Below are 21,517 nucleotides of genomic sequence, written 5' to 3'. Positions count from 1 at the left end.
GAGATTTACTACAATTTGCTGCAGAAATTGGTGCAAATTCTAGCACAAACTTCCATAGATCCATAGACTTAATTTTGTGGTGCACAGACAGATAAAAATCACGTGATACATTTTGTCACGTTCACTGGTTCTGGAAATTACAGTGTGAACACGGCCTTTGCTTTTCTAACAAATATAAACAATAAAGAAAACCACAAAACAAACAAGAACAAAAGCCGGACCTAAGTACCAGGACCTGCCAATCAAACACACAACAGGGAACAGAGACCTCGCCACTAAAACAGAGCATGATGGCTGAGCTGTGGCTCGATGGTAGTAATTGCACCGGAAAGGGGGGAAACAACAAAGAGAAGGGAAAAGAAGGAGAAAAAAAAGGGAAGGGGGAGGAAAGAGGAAGGCAAAACGAAAAAGCAGACGACCTCGGCACCCACACCCATCAACCAACTAGGTCCCTGTATGCCTGAGTACCCTGGAAGAGGATCCATGATGTCCAGGCGTCCATGAAAACCCCACGTGCGAGATGCAGTGAGATCCTCCATGCCCCTGATATCCTCCACTTTATGGACCCAGTGGCGAGAGGGGGGGGGGGGGTTAGGTGATTTCCAGAGCGCCGGGATGCAGCATTGAGGGAGAAGTCTGAGAGGTGGAGAAGGAAAAAGGCCGACATATTAGGGAAGGGGACCTGAAAAATTTGGCCAATCACCCTGTGGACCTCATCCCAAAAGTCCCTCAGCTTAGCACAATCCCAGAAAAAGTGCAAAAGGGTCCCCACCTCTGAGCCACAGCGCCAACAGAGAGGAGAGGAGGACTGGAAAAAGTTGTGCAATTTAGAAGGGATATGATACCATCTTGTTAAAGGTTGGTAACCCGCCTCCTGGTACTTACTGGCTATCAAGCTCTAGAATTCTGGTGCACTGCGAATCTGTGAAGGACAAGTTCAAGTCCAACTCCCACTTAGCCAAGTAGGGAGGGCGGTGATCTGAAGGAGGGGAAACCAGAAGCAAATAGAAATCAGAAAGATAATGTCTGACTGGTCCAGACCCAGAGCAGTCCTTCTCCAATTTCAAGAGTGGTCATATACCTGGGAGTTGGGCAACAAAGAAAGAAAGTGGGTTAGCTCAAGGACTCACCACGGGCCCAGAGAAGGGAGGTTCAGGTCGGGTCGGTTAGTAGGTCTTGGTGAGACCGCCAACTGCTGCCAGCTCGGACATGCACGGCCCTCTGCCTGCCTATCTCTCTCCACCGCCGAAACGGTCCAGGCGAAAGACCAACTGGGAAGGTGGGATTGCCCAGTATAGGAAACAAAGGGGAGGGGGAGATCTGCCCCTTATGAAAAAGTGACTTACACACTCAGAGAATGGGTCCAATAGAGGGGTGAGACCTCAAGGAGGTAGGACATGCTTCCAATCAGGGAAGCAAGTGTATGGGGATACTGGAGATGGCACTCTCAAGGGAGATCCACTGCTTGAAAGGAGAATTGCAGAACTAATCGAGCACTCTTTGGAGCATGGAAGCCTCATAGTATCTGCGAGGGTCAGGGAGTCCTAGCCCGCCCCACTGTTTCGGTAATGTGAGGGTTGAGCTGGCCAACCTAGCTCGCTTGCCCTGCCAAACAAAGTTGAGGAGATCATTATATAGCAACTTGAAGAAACCAGTGAGCACATGAGTCGGTAAAGATTGAAGGAGATATAATAGACGGGCTTTAGCTTTTCTGACTCCTCTCTGTTGCAACTTCAAGTGGGATGAATTAACTAAGCCGGGTGCAATAACTGGTGCAGAGGAAGAGTAATAGCCCATGGCAACCATTCAGACGTTACCTCTTATTTTTCAGAAGTTTTCAGGAATACGACAGCAGTGATGTGATTGGCTGAGCTACTATTCAGCTTCCCACCAGGTATATCTCCTCCAGAGTGAACAGCCATCATGGTTTATCAGCTTATTAGGTTTCCAGATGTTAAGATGGCCATAAACCCTCACAGCCAGGACATGCATGCTAGAATATGGCCGCATTGCAACTGTCTGGTTGTGTCTTTAGTTTCATACTGATGTAATCCATGTGTTGGCCGCTCAATACCCGTTCTGGCAGCATGCTATATCTGAAGACTCACCAAGGGAGCGCCAACACCTTTGATCTTTTTGAGAACTACATTGCTAACAGTGTTATATATGTACTGCAGAATATGTTAACACTATATAAATGAATACAATAAATAGTACAAGGACTCTTTAAATTATAATTTCTTTATAATTATTATTACTACTATTTCTTATTTATTTTGACTATTATTATTATTATTATTATTGTTAATTATTTTTTAAATGTATTGTTTATTAATTAATTATTTTATAAATAGAATTAATATTGATATATTAATTTTTTTATTTATTTATAATTTTTTTAGTGTTATTTATTCATTAATTATTGACGTTTATACTCTAAACTCATATTTTGTATTATTACTAATATTATTATTATAGCTCTATTAATTCATTCTTGCCGGGATATCACTGGGGACTTCTTACAGAATGGTGCATGGAACACATTGCAATCATTTTTGGGAAAAGTCACACCTATGGGAGTGGCCACATCCCTTGTAGACATTTTTACACCCACCATATGTATACCACCACCTCATTTGGGCACTAAATGTGCTGACCATGCACCGTTTTCAGATCTGACTGGTGCATAAGTGCCCAATTTACTTATACAGTGATGGCTACCCCTGGCGACTTTGAATATTTGCCTGCTTCTGTGGGAGTCTCAGAAATGTGTCCTGTTTTCTTTGGGAGCAATGAGAGAGTTGGCTAGTATGCAATAATCACATACATATATATATACTAGCACTTCCCGTGACTTCGTCCGCAGCGTCCCCCCCCCCCCCCCGCGACCCACTGGCACGCTCCCTCCCGTCAACAGACCTGCTCCCCCCCTCTTGTTCAGTGTATGCAGGGTGAGGGCAGCACCCCTGAAGCGCCCTCGAGCATGCACCCGCCGTCCCGGGGTCCCCCGCAGTACCATGGGTCCCTGGACCCCCTCAGGCGTGCCCCCCACTTACCCACCCCGGATCCCCTGCTCCCCACTCCAAACTCTCATCCCTTGCGGCCCCCCCATCGTGCGCCCCCTCTGTTTTCTCGCGCCACCCACTCATCTCACCCATCCACCTCCTCCCCAAACTCCCCTGCCCCCCGCCTTTCCTCTAAAAACTCCCCTCCTGCGGCATAGGTAGCAGAGCTGAAACACCCGGCGTACTCACAAAATGTTAGGCACGTGATACTTTGTGCGACTGTAGACAGCGGCTGTATGGTCGCTACATGTCTAGCAGACTCCATAGGGCGCATCTGCCAGCAAATGCTGCGGCACAGCAGGCTGACTCGTCATTGCCGACAGCGGCACAGGTGACCCCTCCCCAGCAAAGGCAGAACCATTCAGTACCCCGGCGTGCGCACACAGCCGGCACAGCCAAGGGACTTCTCGTGCACCCACAGCACGGCCGCTTGCTGCGGATGCTCCGGAGCTTGCAGTAATGTGCCATGTTCTCCAGCATGTACAGCGTCCTTAGCACTGGCCACACAATGCCGCAAGCCTATCGGAAAGCGGCTGAAGAACAGTGGATGATGTCATCTCAGCTCCGTTAGCATTGCGACACAGCGAATTTGGGGCTAGCGGTGGTGATGTGGGGGCATTTACCGGGAAAATATGTAGCCTATTTTTCATTCCAGGTTCCAAGGTATGCATGTGCCAAATCCCTACAGCCGTTTTTGTGTGATTGAGGAACAAACATCCAAACACACAAACCCACAAACACACAAACTTTCACATTTATAATATTAGTAGGAAGTAGGATATGATAGGATAGGATAATAACACAATAACAAGTATACAAGTATAAGTGCTGACATGCCCTGACTAGTACAGAATGAAAGAGGTCTCTGCCTGCCTGGGCTTATAATATACAAGGGACATGGAGACAGAAGGTGAAGGTATAAGCTTTTCAGATGGCAGCAGAGTTATTAAGGGTTAATGTAAAGCATTGGATTTTTAGGTTATTTTTAAAGGTTTTTCTCTGGTGTGTTGAAGTGGCAAATTCCAGAGTATGGGGGATGCACAGAAAAGCATGCTGGCAATTTGCAGGCTAAAAACGACATAGCAAAAACAAAGAAACAGGCAGAATATAACGATAAAATATAAAGTTTTTGTTTTACTTAGAAGTTTTGAGAGTACTGCGGACGTGGGAATGATGGGGTTAATAATGCCACATTCCACCTCAAAGGAATGACAGATCCCTCAGGTCTGTAACTTGAGCTAATGGTTGGAGTCAGAAGCTGCAGTTCCTAAACTTTTGTCTTGGGGAAGAGAAGAAAGACCTCAATTGGATGAAATGCAGAGTCATATTATTGTGCGAGCCAATGACAGAAGCCTTTACATGTTACTCTCAGTGCTGATGCTGCTTTCTGACTTGGAAGACAGAACTATTTGGTGTGTGTGTATTTCTGCAGAGTGCCACGTGTATAGTAACACTAGGGAGAAGAACAAGGGTTTGGGCATCTAACAGAGAAGAGACACCATGACAGTTCCTTCCTGCCCCTTGTTTATTCTACTTCTGCAGGTTCTGAGTCTCTTCATAGCTCATATTCACTGTGAAAGTCAAGAAGAAAAGATCAAATTAGAAGTGAAACATGTCCCTAGTGATTGCACACAGAAGAGCAAGAGAGGCGACCTGGTAAATGCACATTATGACGGATTCTTAGAAAAGGATCTCTCCAAATTTTACTGCAGGTAAGTGGCTGACAACAAAATATTCCCAACTATCCATAGGTTTATAGTAACAGTGCTGGGTGTCGGGTTTTGTATGTGACTGTCATGTAATACTGTGTTACACGGGTGTCCTAACATTTACCTTTAAGTTTTGCTAAAGTAAAACCATTATGGTACATGTAGTTGTGCTACAGATTGCAACGTTGTGCTGCTGCATTGTACATAATAGTTATTATTTTATTCATTTGTAAATCGCCAACATAGATGTAGATTTTAGATTAAACTAGCTGTATGTTTTTGGAATGTGGGAGAAATCCTTCTCAAATACAGGAAAGACATACAAACTCTTTATAGATGATGTTGCCAGTGATTGGATTCGAAACTAGGACCCAGTGCAACATTGAGACACAATACAGGCCTATGATAGTGATTGTAGTCACTTTACACCCAAACATGTAAAGTCAGAAGCATTTATTTTACATAAATATACCTGGTTATCTTCTAGACAGCTTTTAATCCTGTTCACACAGTGCAATTTGGATCAATTTTTGTTTGCACTTTAGCCAAAACTAAGAGGGGATTATGCGAGGCAGGACCCTCAGTGATCAGACACTTATTCCCTGTAAAGTCTTGTTCACGGACCAACAATGTTAATGAGCAGGGGTCTTCCTTAATAAATGGCCCCTTGTCCAATGTCTGCCCACTACTATATGTAGGCAAATGTGTATTACAATCCCAAATAAATAAATGTAGATATAGGAGCGATACTCAGGCCTTTACATGAGTACGTCCTATACACACAAGTCTATGGACCAAGGGATCACATAGTTACATCATGTGACTGCGAGAATGATGACATGGCTTGAAATTGACTTCTGGATATGTAATGTACAAGATCATTTGTAGTAGAGCCTCAGTGGTTGGCCTTGCAGTGCTGGAGTCCTGGGTTCAAATGCAACGTCTGCAAGGAGTTTTTATGTTCTCCCTGCATTTGTGTGAGTTTCTTCTGGGTACACCGGTTTCCCCCAACACTCCAAAGGCACACTAGTACGGAATTTAAATCTAGATTGTGACCCCTATATGGGACAGTGGACGCAATGTCTGTAAAGTTCTGGAATATGATTGCCTTATATAAGTACGCAAAATAAATAATAAATATCTGCTTTGCAGATCCAGTTTACTTGCAATATCTCCAGACCCACCATTCACTTATAGGAGTCATAGACTATTTGAAGAGAATCTCACATATCTCTGTCTCAGTCACTGACTACTTACCTGGCTCCTTTGCCAACTCGTGTGTAGTTATCTTTTGCACTTTGTCCTTACCAAGCAGACTATGCCTCCTACAAGATCAGCCCACTCATCCCCTGCTGCTCTTGTCATTCTCATGATCCAGATGGCTGCAGTTTTTCGAGTGCCAACTCACCTCGGCTAAGGCTGCACATGGGGCTCTACTCTACCTCTTTATGTCTCTGATTTCACACTGTAGTAGTGATTTGCATGACTGATCCAGTTATTACGTCTTGAGATCAGAAGACATTTCTGGCAGACACTCCCCTTTTTTTTGTGAGTTGCTGCAATATACTTGTCCCATACAGCTAAACATTCATATTAAGATGGCCATATACATAAGAGGTGTTTGGCCAAGCCCTCAATTTTAGTGTACCAGATATGTATATGGGCTTCACCTAACTCTTCACTTACATCAGATGTAGAGCTCAACTGCCTGGTCCACTTGCTGTATTTGGTAAAATAGGTAGCTTTCTCCCCTTCCGCATCCATAATACACATCGCCACTATTATTGACTTTGGGCTTAGCAGAAGCCTTACTCACATATACACACGTCTCTCTAATAGTCGAATGCACACAGATTTTAACAAGGTAACACTAGGTTAACACTTGCGTTCAGGTTTCCATGCTTCGGGTCTGCTCGGGGACCTGATAAAACAAACCCAATCCGCTTACAAAGCGATTACCCACAGAAACTCACGGACCCCATAGACTAGGCAGTGTGTGTGAGTCTATAGCTGATGTGTTATATTGTGTATGTAGTGATACAGACAATGTTGTGATGTGATATATTGTGTATGTAGTGATACAGACAATGTGATGTGTTATATTGTGTATGTAGTAATACAGACAATGTGATCTGTTATATTGTGTATGTAGTGATACAGACAATGTGATCTGTTATATTGTGTATGTAGTGATACAGACAATGTGATCTGTTGAGTGAGTAGAGTGAGGGCTACTCCTGAGGTGACATTAAGGAGTGTGCAGGCAGGCTGAGGCAGGAAATGCCAGGCAGTGTGTGTGTCTATAGCTGGGGCTAGGAGTCCTGCTTTTGTGAGTCTCCTGCTAGGAAGCCATGTTGTTTAGTGGCACCAAAAGTAGCCTGTGACTCAATCCTAAGGGAAAACTATGTTTGTGGAAAATTGCACGCAAATCCGTCCAGGCGTTTTAGCGTGATTGAGGAACAAACATCCAAACTCACAAACATCCAAACATCCAAACACACAAACTTTCACACTTATAATATTAGTAGGATGTTCAACAGGCAATTCCTTATGAACCCCTCATACATATGTGTGCATGGTAGGTAGAGGGTAATAAGGCACTGCCAGTATGCTTGATCCTTCTTTCCACTAGCACATCTGCCATCAGAGTCAGGACACCCCCATGCACACTGAATGGTCAGCCAGTTCCACTGAAGTCGATATGTTTGGCTGTTGTTCTTCTACTTTGTATGGGCACCTGAACTGCTGCATGTGTATGTGAATTCAGGATAATATATACCCTATTCATGTGTCTTATATGGATAGTTACATATACAACTGATTTTAATGTACTGGGTTATGTTTCATTCTTGTCTTATATGAGAATAGTTACTTTGTCATAGTGTACTTCTTTCTTTAATGACATGATTTTTTACATTTCGCATATAGCCGTTCAGAAAAAGATGGACACCCCAAGTGGTTTGTTCTTGGAGTTGGACAAGTGATCAAAGGACTTGATATAGCAATGATGGATATGTGCCCCGGAGAGAAAAGAAAAGTCATCATTCCACCATCGTTGGCCTATGGAGAGAAGGGCTATGGTAAATGAAACCATTTGAATTTTGTGAGCATACAAGTACAAAAAAAATGTACCAATACTGTGATATCCAATAGTAAATGGTATAAAAGGGAATCAGCAGTCAAGTGAATCTTGACTTTCCATATCAGTTTTGCTCCCTGATCAGCCCAAGATACAAGGGGGTTAAAGGGGTATTCCCATAAACATAATCATATCTATATTTGTAGACAATTAAAAGTTAAACATTTTTCAAATTTAAAGAGGACCTTTCATGGTTTGGGCACATGCGGTGTTATATACTGCTGGAAAGCCGACAGTGCGCTGAATTCAGCGCACTGTCGGCTTTCAAGATCTGTGCCCCAGGTGAAGAGCTATCGGTGCCGTTACCGTAGCTCTACACAGTCAGAAGGGCGTTCCTGACAATCTGTCAGGAACGTCTTTCTCCACAGTAGCGCCTATAGCCTATAGGAACACCCCTCCCCTCCTGATAGTGCTCATCTATGGACGAGTACTGTGAGAAGAGGGAGGGGGCAGTTCCTCCCCCGTCACACTGTACAGCGCTATAAGGCGTTGCTGTGGAGAAGGACGTTCCTGACTGACTGTCAGGAATGCCCTTCTGACTGTGAAGAGCTACGGTGCCAGAACCGATAGCTCTTCACCTGGGGCACAGATCGGGAAAGCCGACAGTGCGCTGAAGTCAGTGCACTGTCGGCTTTCCAGCAGTGTATAGAACTGCCTGTGCCCCAAACCATGAAAAGTCCTCTTTAAGTAGTTAGAAATTCTGCAGAATTTTAAAGATTTTCTCTAATCATCTTAGTGGTAACAGTCTGATGTCTAGATTGGTTTGCCAATGGATAAGACCATGAATGCAGAGACTTTTTATGTTCTGGGACTTGTCAGAAACCAAGACGTGATTTTCTTATTGTAGGTGGGTTATCAGACAGGGACACTACATGTATGAGAAGATATCCCGGCCACACTAAGGAAATCTTGGCTTATGTTTTGACGTGAGAATGGTTCTGCATTCATGGTCGTATCCAGTGGCAACAAATCAAAACAATAGATTGTGACCAGAGAAAATCTTTAAAACTATGCAAATATGCAAATTTTTAAATTACTTATATTTGCAAAAATAGTTAACTTTTAATTATCTACAAATTTAAAAATGGTTATATTCGTGGGAATACCCCTTTAATGTATGTTAAATTCTGCAGATTCTTCAGCTAAATAATCCCCACAATCCACGGCAAGATCATCAGAATGCTTATTTTTCCAGCATCCTGAAAAAAAAGTACATGTAGTTGAAGCGTCTGTATGCCTCCCATCAGTAACTAGGAATGGCAGGGCCCCAAGGCGAACATTTAACATGGGGCCCCCCAGCCCCCATTCCCGCACAAACTGCATTTCAGCACACATTATTATGCCCCATAATAGCCCCTACACACACAATTATCCATCATAGTGAGCCGTGCACACAGTATTATGCCCCATTGTAGCCCCTGTAAACAGTATTATGTCCCATAGTGGACCCTTCACACACTATTATGCCACATTGTTGACCACCCACGGACAATTATTATATTCCAGGTTCTTTTCAGACACCAGAGTACAATGATCGGAGACCCAGGGGAGTATACAAACATATAAAACAATGGTACTTACTTCTCCCTGGTTCCAGTGCACTCCCCGCAGATCTTTTCAATGTTAGACCAGATGTCACTTGACCCAGGCCGGCAATACGATGCATAATGATTCTCGCCTAGGCCACGTGACGTCACAAACATCACCAAACAGTCCCGAAACCTGTTCAAACGCAGGAGAGGTAAGTAACAGTGTTTTTTATGTTGTCTCAACTCTCCTGGCCCAACTATCATTATACTCGGGGGTCTGAAAAGACCCCCGAGTATAATGATAGCAGTGTGTGGGGTTCATGGGCCCATGGCCCGCTTCTGATCACTGCCGCCTCCGCAGAAGGTGAAACACAGGCGGCTATGAGCAGGAGTGAAGATCAGTAAGTAAATAGGGCCTATTACCTACGGGAGTTATTCCAGCAGGTAATGGCCTATTAAATAAAAACACATCAGGGGCCTGCTGGGCCCCCTAATGTCCCGGGCCCTGTGGCTGCTGCTACCGCGGCTACCCCGGTAATTAAACTTCTGCCTCCCATTGAAAACAGTGCGAGGTGTAATCTGGCAGAATCCACCTCAAAATCATGCCCTTAAACTTGCATTAATGTTGGATTTTATTCTTTATAATGCATAGGTTGAAGGCTGTGGGAGGCCCACTGGGCCCATTTTTTTTTTTCCAACATAGATAATAACATGGAAAAATTTTAAAAACCTCACCAAATATTCTTTTTAAAATATGTTTAACATAAAACTTATTTAAAATAATTTTCTGACATCACATTGCCTTTAAGTTTAGGTCTATCAATAGTTCTGTGTTTTTCCATATTAATAATCACCTATACCAGTGAGTACAGGGAGTCACTCGTAACTAACATATCTGTAGTGTCTAAGCATGGAGTAAATAACCTGGTTATGCTGTGCCTGAAATACGTCTGTTCTTCCTCTACAGTAGACATCTTTATCCTTCACCCCAAAGTAGCAATGCATGCTGGGAGAGCTGGCTGGCTAACCCTATAAAAGAAAATGCATGTAAATGTAAGTGTCTGTCCGTGTGTTGTTCAGTAAAGTTTATGTTCTGTCCACTTTACACTTCTGCTTCTTTAACAATGCATTTGTGTCTGCACCTTAAAGGGGAGCGGTCATTATTATGTAAAGAAACTTTCCATTGTATATTGAATATTTCATGGGATTGGTTTCATCTCGAAAACCTGTACTAAAATGAAGCCAGCTCAGCTCATCACAAGTTTAGCTTCTGAAACTCCCATCAACCAGTTCTTTTCACTTGGTAAGCTGTACTAAGTCTTGCACTTCCCCTGCAGCACTGTTATTAAAAGGTTTTGTCATGGCCGGGTCTCTTTGGTTTCAGTGGTGGTAGTCCATTTTGCCTATCCCCGGTGATGTTCACAAACTCCACTTGTTCTCTAACCCCCACCGTTCCTAAACAGTGAGTTTAGAACTAGACTCCCTATTGTCAGGTATGTGGTCCCAGCCTGTCTGCTCCGGCCCAGGACTGCCCACCTGACAGTAGAACGGTGGTGGTGGGGGGTGAAAGGTTCTCTTTAAAGAACAGTATAGCCAACTGCACTATTCTTTCCAAAATCATAGTCCAAAAAAGTATAAGGGTAAGTTCACACGGAGATAAAGATGGCTGCCATTGAAAACAATGGGAGCCGCTCAGGAGTTTTTTCCGGGAGCCGTTTCTTCCAACTCCTGGAAAAAAGAAGCTAGTTGCTCATTCTTAAGGCTGTGTCGCCTCGCGATTCGGCCTGAAGACACTCCCTCCTCCAAACTAGGCCCATTCATTGGGCCTAATCTGGAACGGAGTACGCGGCTGGATGCCGGTACAGTGCACCGGCTTTCAGTTGCAGCTACCCAGTTTTTGGATCGGAACTCCACCTCAGGTTCCGATCCAAAAAAAACCTTGTGAACTTACCCTATCATACTGTATACAATTTATCACACGATTCGAGTGTTGAAACTAATAGAAATGATTACTCAGGAATGGTGGGGATAGAGAAAAAAATCTAACTGTACCAGATTCAGCAGAGCAGCAAGTATTGAAGGTTGAGGTGAGTTGATTGAGATGGTGAAAGGTTCTCTTTAAAGCAAAAATAAGAAAGTATCAGTTTATGACAGTCATTTACCCTTCCAATGGTGGCCTATGAATATATACCCCAGGACTCTTCCCAATATATACAATAAACATGAACTGCAAATGCAGTGTGAATGCACCCTGCTGACAACAAGCAAAGATCAGTGCACAAACATTACATACAGAAACAAGGAAACAACTTTAAGAACATTATATTGTGTGTCTCTTAAAATACTTCATTTCGATAGTACTGGATACTGAACCATTAGAAAAATAGCCATCATATGTTAGGAAACACTGGATCTACATCAACTATGACAATATGAAATATTTTTAGCTTTGGATATTTGCTCTTCATAATGACAGGTGTGTGAAACTTCACCCACATATCTTCTGCTGCTCCATATGGTAACTGAACAACGTACAGTACGGTATTCACAGCCTTTCTTCTAGGTTGCACAAAGATGCTTTGCCCCCTAAAATCTCAAAATCTTTATTTACAGATGACGCAACTATGTAACTGGATGTTACTTTAAACACATTACAAGACGGTAGGGTAGAGTTGGAGGGTCTTTTTTAACATAGCACTGAATTGATTCAAGTTGCCATCTTTTCTTTCTGCTGGGGCCACCAGTAGAAAGTAGCTATCCATAGAAGACAATTTCACCTTTAGATTAACGCCCCATGTAGAACTAAACACTAAAAATGCAGAAAAATGTGATAACTACTCAATTTTAGCATCGGCTTTTCTAGACCTTTCTCATAGGGATTCCGTTATTGTAACAATGTGCTTATACAAAAACTGTGACACTTTCTGCTCAAATGTTGTATCATTATAATATCTTTCTTATATTTCATGTTAACTATACGTATCCTGTTATCTCTTAACAAGACAAAATCCCACCAAATGCAACTCTGATCTTTGAAATTGAGCTACTGGCAATAAGCAAAGGACCACGGAGCGTGGAGGCGTTTCAGATGATCGATTTGGACAATGACAAATTCCTCTCCAAAGATGAGGTACGTTGTCTATGTGTGTGGAATTCATTATATAACAATATCACATGATCCAGACGAATGTTCCCAAGGTACTAGATTTGGTAAAGGTCCTATAGACACAAGTTTACAGTCTACAAAGATTAGAAAGTTGACATAAGAGGAGGGATAAGTGATAAGCAGCTCTGATCATGCCTAGTGGAGGACTTTTGCTGTTGGTTAAACTGCTCCAATGTGGTATCTTAATCACAGAATACAACAAAAGCCAATAAAAAGTAATTGGAAAAACATTTTGTCTTTTGTCATAAGATATCACACTGTAGCATTTTAACCAATTGCAGACATTGGTGTTTAACTCTGCTACATCTGTACATGGCCATGTAAGGCTGCATTCACACAGAGTAACGCCAGGCGTCATTTGTGTGTAATTTGTGTGTCTTTTACGGCCGTCATAAAACGTTTACATAGAGTTCTATAGGAAAAGACGCCCGTCATTTACGGCCGTCATTTACGGCCGTCATTGTAATGACGGCCGTAAATGACGGCTGTAAATTACGGCCGTCTTTTCCTATAGAACTCTATGTAAACGTTTTATGACGGCCGTAAAAGACACACAAATTACACACAAATGACGCCTGGCGTTACTCTGTGTGAATGCAGCCTAAGGGTGGGTTCACGTTGCCATGGTTGAAGTCTGTTGCTCTGATCCATCACAGGATCACAGCAATGGACTGTAATAATGAAAAGAAATGACAAAATGACTGAAACAGACAAAGCACCCTCTGTCTGCATCTGTTTTCATTTGCTGTAATGTAAAAAACAAGACAGAAGCCTTCTTTCTTCTTGTTTGTTTAGACAAAGTCCTGCAGATGCTGCTTTGTCTTCTGTTAGAAAAGTTAACAAACAAATGGAAGAAAGCCACCATTTTGTTTTTTTATATGACAGTACTGTGCCAGTGGAGGTTGCTCTGTCTGCATCATCCATTCTGTCTGTCGCTCTGATCCTAAGGGTAAGTTCACACGGGGGTTTTTGGTCAGGATTTTGAGGCCGTATCCGCCTTGAAATCAATGGGAGCAGGTCAGTTCTTTTTTCCGGGAGTCGTTTGTTCTGGCTCCTGAAAAAAGAAGCGAGATGCTCATTCTTTTAGGCGGATTCACCTCGCGACATCCGCCCTAAGACACTCCCTCCCAACTAGGCCCACTCATTTGGGCCTAATCCGGAGCGGAGTGTGTGACTGGATGCCGGTGCCCTGTCTCTGCATCCAGTCGCAGCTACCCGTATTTTGGTCCGGAACCTGAGGCGGCCTCCTCCTCAGATTCCGGACCAAAAAACCCAGTGTGAACTTACCCTAAGATTGTAATTACATTGCACGGCTGCCATGAAACAAACAGCCTATGATGTGCACAGTGAGTAGGTCATGGTGATCATACGACTCTCATGGCCCATTCAATCTGAGTGTTGCATCCCAACTGAACTCATATTGCTGACCTATTGTGAGGATACGTATGCCAAAAAAGTGTTGGAATTGGATGACCTCTTTAATTCCTCATTGCACAGTACTGTATATATTTATATTTCAGTTTGATACAGGAATTTATTCTTTTTTATTTTTATGCAGATAAGTCATTACTTAACAGAAGAGTTTAAGAAGGATGGGAAAAAGCGGGATCCTTCTATGCATGGACGGATATTAACAGATATATTCCAGAAAAACGACCATGATAATGACGGCCTCATATCAGCACGGGAGTACAACGTTTATAGACATGATGAGTTATAGTAAATTATTTCCCTGTGTGCCAAGTAATGTATGCAATGTGCTGTTTCACACAAAAATAAGGGTAAGCAAACGTTCCGGGTTTTTTATGCAGTTGTCAAAAGCAACACTAGGAGTGGATTGAAAAACCTAAAACTACCATCTGTCCTTTATGGATTCTCACCCTCTATGATCCACACCTGGTTTTGACATCAAAAACTGCATTAAAAAATCTGAATGTGTTTCTTTACCCTAAGGTTAAGGCCCCACATTGGAGAAAAGCTGCTTTTTTTTTTGCAGATCTTGCTGCGTTTTTTTTGAGCCAAAGCCAGAAATGGATTTATCAGAAGAAAGAAAAGACTTCTAATATTTCCTATTCCTTTTGGCTAAAAAATCCCCTGCAAAATATGAACCAAAAACGCGACTTTTCTGCAATGTGTGGTCTCAGCCTAAGTCTACATTCAGATGACCGTGGTGCAAAACGGACATGAAAAATGTCCCTTTTTCATTGCCGTTTTGCCCTCGAGGGGCAGCCGTTATCTCGGATCCATCATACATCATGGAGGGATCATGTATGGAGGAATCTGTGAAAACAGACAAAAATAGAGTATGACAGTCACAGACCATTGAAGTAACCCTCACATGAATAGACCCTATTTAAAGACAATGACCACGTGGCAGCTGTTAAAAAAAATGTGTGAATATAAACTAAGATTATGCGGAAAAGCAGCAGAAAAAAAGCTTGTGTTTTACTGTCTCAATACAACGAATGAGATTTTATTTAATTTCATCCCCACATTGCACATAAAATCTGTGTTTTTTCAGCAGTTTTTTTTAGCTGCGATTTGGTATGTGGGGTCTCAGCCTAAGACCAGTTGCAAATGACCATGCTACAACGAGCCTGAAGTGAATTAAAAGGACGGGTGGCAAACGAGGGATACGGGCATGCCCCCCATGTGCCGCCCATGCACACGCCGTGCTTCCGTGGTTACTTTCATTAAAGAAATAGGAGTCACAGAAGCAAGGGCCACAAAACAGGACAGGAATAGGACCTGTTCTATATTTTGCGGCCCGGACTGTCGGCCTGCGCACAGGACCATGAAATTCACGGTTGTGTGTATGGGCCCATTGAAATGAATGGGTCAGTGTGCTATCTGTGAAATACATGGATAGCACACTGAATACGACCACGGTCGTCTGCAACCGGCCTAATAGTGTGTTTCCATATTCAAATTTTGTGATGCAATTATCAGTCTGACTCAGTATTGGGTTCATGCTGTGATGTTTTACCATGGAGACTTGTTTACAAGTAGAAATGTACCAAACCAGCAATCCGTGATCATATATATATATATATATATATATATCCCCATGTTCCATAGTTACATGTGTTCCCAATGAGGAAACTAAACAAGCAATATTTACCAATACCACATAAAGATAATTTCTATCGGAATATAATCAACAACATAGGATTGTAGGTATTATTGCTGCGTATAAGCATGTCTTAAAACTCTGCAATATTTCAATTTTACTACTTACCCAATACTAAATATTCAAGCCAGAAAAGTGCAGACCAAGTTTTGCGATAGTATTACATTAAGGAAGTTCCCCAAATGATGTTTATCAAAATGGCCCCCATAAGAGAAAACATTCCATTTATATACAGAGCATGTCAGATACCCCTCACTACTCTGCAGATCTGTCAGCAGACAAAGGCTTTATGGCAGCCTATAGTCAGCAGGTTATTGAGAATTTACAAGCCATAGTTGTGCACGTAGCAGTGTGCTGATGGATAATGCTGTATTGTGAAGTCTTCACACTACATATCTGTGATAAATGTGTTGTACCTCCAGTTGTGATAATAAAACAATCAAATTTACAGTGTTGTGGATGTCTGAACAAAGATATGATCATATGTTTGGTATTATATGAGTCCATATGTTTGCAATTCTAACCTATTTTGCTCTATATGGAATATTCAGTAGGGCAATTCATGGCGACAGTATAACTAAAATAGACATATATGCGCACAGAGTAGCATACACATTAAATAACATGACTCGGATGGCATGCCCATGGATTATGTACCATAGCTAACATAGCACATGGTAAGTGGGGCCCCTGTAGTCTGGGAGTTTCAGGTTACACCTTTGGTATACAGATCTATGCACTCCTCTGGATGTAAACAGCTCAGTATGGATTGGTATAGATTATATATTACAAATTTCAACCATATACCGTGATCTGCTCCACCAACTTTATTTATAATGCGTAAAAAAATTATAAATCAGTATAGATTCCATAGTTGTCATGTCACAATATTATTTGCTTGAATATACAGACGTTCGTTTCTTTTGCATAACAGTTATAGCAGTGTCCGGGTGCCAGAAGCTGTTAGTGGACAAGTAGTGCACGTAGCAGAGCGAGCTCTTATTCAAGCAATAGGATTGGCGCAGGGGCCCCTTCTACTGCATTGCGGTGTTTCCTTGGAATTACAATTCTGCTCCTATTACAGCACATGGAAGCTGATCCGTGCATAGTCCAGCTGTTGGACCCCGACAGATCTGATGACTGATAGCCAAGCAATTTGGGGCTAGATAAGCCCTTAATAATTCTGGTGCACTCCTGTGTGCCAGAATTGAAATTCATGAAATTTAGGGACTGGCATAGATTTCAGGCATAGAATATGCCAGTTTTGCTGGTGTATGTCATAGGAGACCCTGCCCTAGCCTGCCTTGATCCCTGTCCTGCTCCATCAACTTTTCTTTTAAAAATGACAAGCAGCTCAGTAAATGGACAAAGTGGCACCAAGAATGCACCATTTTATTGCTATATGATGTATCCAGAAGCTCAGCCTCCTCCCTCCTCCTCCGCATGATCAGTAACCCCCAATAGCACAGGTAATTGAGATCATGGGAAGGTGGAGGGTGTGGGTTCCCAGGGGTCGGAACAAGGATGGAGCCACCAGGGCCATTATCAGAGCCACTTGGATCAGGTAAGTTAATGTAAAATCCCCAGGCAACCCCTTTAATAATTCTCTCCATGGTGTGAATCAGCAGGTCACATGTGGCAGCAGCGGACCTGACACCTACAGATTAGAGTCAATTATTTTTCCCATACAGCCCAACTTTATCCACCTGGTTATTTGGGATGGAGTGCTTAATTGTGGCACATGGCTCGTACACCAGTTTTTTGCTACACATTGCGCCAGAATTCTGCTACATTTGATGGGTAAATCTACCCCACTGTGGAAACAAGTTAGACCTATTTCTTATAGGAGTCTAAATGAACATGCTTCAGTATGGGGGAGACGGCCGACAGCTATCTAAGGCCTAGTTCACATCTGCATTTGGGCTTCCATTCAGTGAGTACGCTTGGGGACCTTCCCAAATGGAAACCTATCTGCATAAAAAAGCCGTTACCTAAAGAAACCCACAGACCCCGTAGAGTATAATGGAGTCCATGTGGTTTCCGCATGAAAAATGCAGACAAAAAAAAGAGCTGCTTGCAGGGACTTTTCTCTCCGCATATTTCATCCGGATAAGCAAACGCAATGGCGCAAACATAGATGTGAACCGGACCTAAAGTGTACGGCCAACTCTGCAGGTAAGCCTTTTATTCTTACACTTCTCCATTACAGATATGACAAGTACACAGTTATAGTAAAACCATGTTTAATGGAAATATCACAGTAGATACAGCCCAAACTTATTACACACCACAAGCTTATACATAACATCCAAGTATAAAAGTCCAATAAAGTATATTGTATCACGCAGACACCAATGGACAGAAGAAAAGTGACTCTCTCACAGCATAGTGGTTTACATAGGACGTACAGTAAACTGGTATCAATACAGAAAACCTGACCATGGTGCCCATAGCATCCAATCAGAGCACAGCTTTCATGCTTTAACTAGCCCTAACAATATAAAAGCTGCACTGTGATTGGTTGCTATGGGCAACAAGGCTCAATACATGAGGCCTATTGCACTGTATTTCAATGTATATGAACCTCACTACTCTAAGGCCTTATTCACACAATAGTCATCAGTGCTATTTATTTTTTGACTCAACCCACTGGAAAACAGGCATCAATCTGTTTTAGGCTGGGGCCCCACATAGCGCAAAAAACGTGATTTTGTTTTATAGTCCCTGCAAAGTGGATGGGATTCTGGCCAATCCCATCCATACATTGCAGAAAAATATCCAAGACGTTGCGTTTTTGTAAATCGCAGCATGTCAATTTTACCTATGGAAATGTTGACATTTTCTGCATAAGCATAACTGAAGCAGAAACTCTGCAGAGGAAAACGTGTTGCGTTTCTGCCGCGGTTTTTCCCACATCGCTTTTTGGCTCATTACATGGTACCTTAGCCTGACATCCATTATAACCAGATTCACTGATATCTATTGGGTCCGTGAAAAGGGACAAAAATAGATCACGTCGGTGTTTTTGATGCTTTTCAAAAAAAATCACCAATGTGTTCTCAAAACAACCCTGTGACGGAAGTCGCAAAAACGGCCATCACATGCCTGTTTTTTACTGTCATGTGAATAAGGCCCTAAAGTCTATAATATTAGCTTCATCTTCCTGTAATCACTTATTATTGTTCTGCACAAGGATGGAAAATGTATGAATAGATTTGACACTGGAAAAATTGTAATCAATACACTGCAAGTTTAGTCTTATTTATCCAAGAGGAACAAAAAAGGACATGCACAAATCTTCAGGAGAAATATCCAAATGGAAGGAGCTCTTAGGAACATGTTCAGAAATCTATTATAAATGTTGATATATGCCAAATAGTCTAAAACATTATAATCTGAAAATATGGACCTTAAATGCTTACGTCACAGACAATAGAAATAATTTGTTCATGTAGTCACACCAGCAGATGTGGTGTACGCCAATAAGGATCTAGGAGAGATGACTATAATATTGGGAAAAAGGGTCTCCTTCAATTGATAATCTGTGCTTGTACCTTTGAGGATGGGGACGCACAGAAAAAACATGCTACTGAATGTCCATGTTCCCCTAAGGGAGCATTCACACGGATAACGCTGGGGCGTGTATCACAGCCGTACATGCCGGCGTTACGGCAGACTGCCGAACACTTTCCCATTCACTTCAATGGGAGCGCTCGTAAACGCCGCTGTTACGAGCGCTCCCATTGAAGTGAATGGAAAGTGTTCGGCAGTCTGCCGTAACGCCGGCATGTACGGCTGTGATACACGCCCGGCGTTACTCCGTGTGAATGCCCCCTAAGGCTGGATTCACACAAGGTTTTTTGGGCTGGATTTTGACGGGAAGTCCGCCTCAGAATCCAAAAAACGGCTAGCCACGACTGGATGCCGGTGCATCCCATTCCGTGTCAAAATCCAAAAATCCCTGTGTGAACCCAGCCTAAAAGTCACCAGGACAAAAGGTCAGGTCTTTTTTGTTGCAGTTATCCTTTGGATAGGCCATCAATATCAGATTGTTGGGAGGTGTGACTCCGAACCCCCATCAACCAGTTGATAAAGTTCATTGTACTCATGCAAGTACTGCAGCTTCTTCACTGTTTACCAGACACAGCGCACTCCATTTTGTAGAGGCTGTACATGGTATTGCAATCCCATTCAAGTTTAGAAAGAGCTAAATTCTGCATAAGTCACAGCCACTACAGAATGTATGGCACTAGGCCTGGTAATGGAGAGCCTGGAGTGCTTGCCAAGAGCCATGGCCCCCTTGATAGCTGAACAGTGAGGGTGTCCAGAACCCCACCGTTCTGATATTGATGACCTATCCTAAGGATAGATCATCAGTATTGATGTCCCAGAAATCCCCAATATTGATTTTCTTCCTCCAACTGTAACAGATATTGCTAGGCACAACTGTGTTATACATGTTGGTGTATACGTTGGTGACACATACGTGACAAATCCCATGTATATACCGTGTGTTTTGTTTTTTTTCTTTTAAAATGAATATTGGTTTATAAGGTTTGTTCCACAAAGTCAACCCTTTGCTAAAAAGAATATGTCTGCAGTGGCCGCCCATGTAATGCATCCATATATCCTAACAGGGCATATGGACAGGGGTTATTCTGGTGGGACTACCCCATTATATTTTGACACTGGGTGAATATTTACATAAAAATTTTTTTTAAAAAAGTGGAAATTCTCAGTTCTTATGGGTTTTTTTTTTCTGTTTACTGCACACTTAGACCCCTTGTACACAACCGGGTATTTCCCAGCAAACAGGTAAACAATGAAGCAGATACAGTGCTCCCAAGAGTGCTGCAAGCTCCGTGTATTGTTAGGAATTGCCAGAAATTGGATCCACCTAAATGTCATATAGATGACCTACCTGGTGGATAGGTCATCAACATCCTGAACCTGGACAACCCCTTAGAAGAAATCCACCAACAGATAGACATTATATCTACTGCCAAAGCCACCCTCAAACATCACTATATTGTATGCATAAAATAGAGTCTTGGCCATCTTTTACAGAGAGAAAAAAAAAAAATACTACCAGCCAGGGCCGCTTTAACCATAAGTGTAACAGTGCAGCACTGGGCCCCAAGGTTGCAGGGCTCCCTCAGCAGCTCCAAATCGAGCTGGACACTCCCACATTTTGGGCGATGTTCCATTCTTCCAAGCAGAAGGCAGTAATTTCAACTCTATCTTTGTCCTTAGGACACAGATACAGTTTGAGTACAATAGTGGAGCATGGAGCTATCAGTCTTCGGCTGCGGCAGAGAAGTGCAAAGAGCGCCAATCTGCAGACATTACATATGGATCCTACAGGTCCAGGCAACGCGGCTAGGTGAGTACTCTTTTTTTTCTTTTAAATGTAATGTTGGTGGTTGAGAGGGGCAGGTGAAATAAAATTATGGGGGGGGGGCATTTGGGGCCCTATTGTCAAAAGGTTTGTACAGGGCACCCCAATGCATTAAAATGACCCTACTACCAGCCCTAGGATATAGAAGGTGATCACCTCTTGTGGCCAGGACTCCCAGGAAACCTCAACAATTACAAGGAGAGTCCCTCTACCATGTTGCATTGTCTCTTTTCTGCCATTTCTATAGCTTATAAATACATTTGACACTGTCTGCTTATTGGCTGTCTAAATCATTAACCCTTAAACAGTATAGTGACAGGACACTTAGCACAGGTGAGTTATTGACGGAGTTCATTTTGCATATATGTAATGAGAGCTGTG

General features: G+C 42.7%; 1 protein-coding gene across 1 annotated transcript; it reads left to right on the top strand.

The window, feature by feature from the left end:
- Positions 1-4,417: 4,417 nt before the first annotated feature.
- On the top strand, positions 4,418-14,567 carry FKBP7 (FKBP prolyl isomerase 7). The gene is made up of 4 exons (XM_075285056.1): positions 4,418-4,777; positions 7,703-7,854; positions 12,445-12,572; positions 14,167-14,567. Exons 1-4 carry the CDS (start codon positions 4,566-4,568, stop codon positions 14,326-14,328), a joined length of 654 nt encoding a protein of 217 aa, XP_075141157.1. The 5' UTR covers positions 4,418-4,565; the 3' UTR covers positions 14,329-14,567.
- Positions 14,568-21,517: the final 6,950 nt, after the last annotated feature.

The sequence above is a fragment of the Leptodactylus fuscus genome, chromosome 8 (genome assembly GCF_031893055.1).
Source record: "Leptodactylus fuscus isolate aLepFus1 chromosome 8, aLepFus1.hap2, whole genome shotgun sequence".
NCBI classification, from domain to species: domain Eukaryota; kingdom Metazoa; phylum Chordata; class Amphibia; order Anura; family Leptodactylidae; genus Leptodactylus; species Leptodactylus fuscus.
The sequence above is the reverse complement of the archived record's forward strand: the minus strand, read 5'-3'. Positions and strand labels throughout refer to the sequence as shown.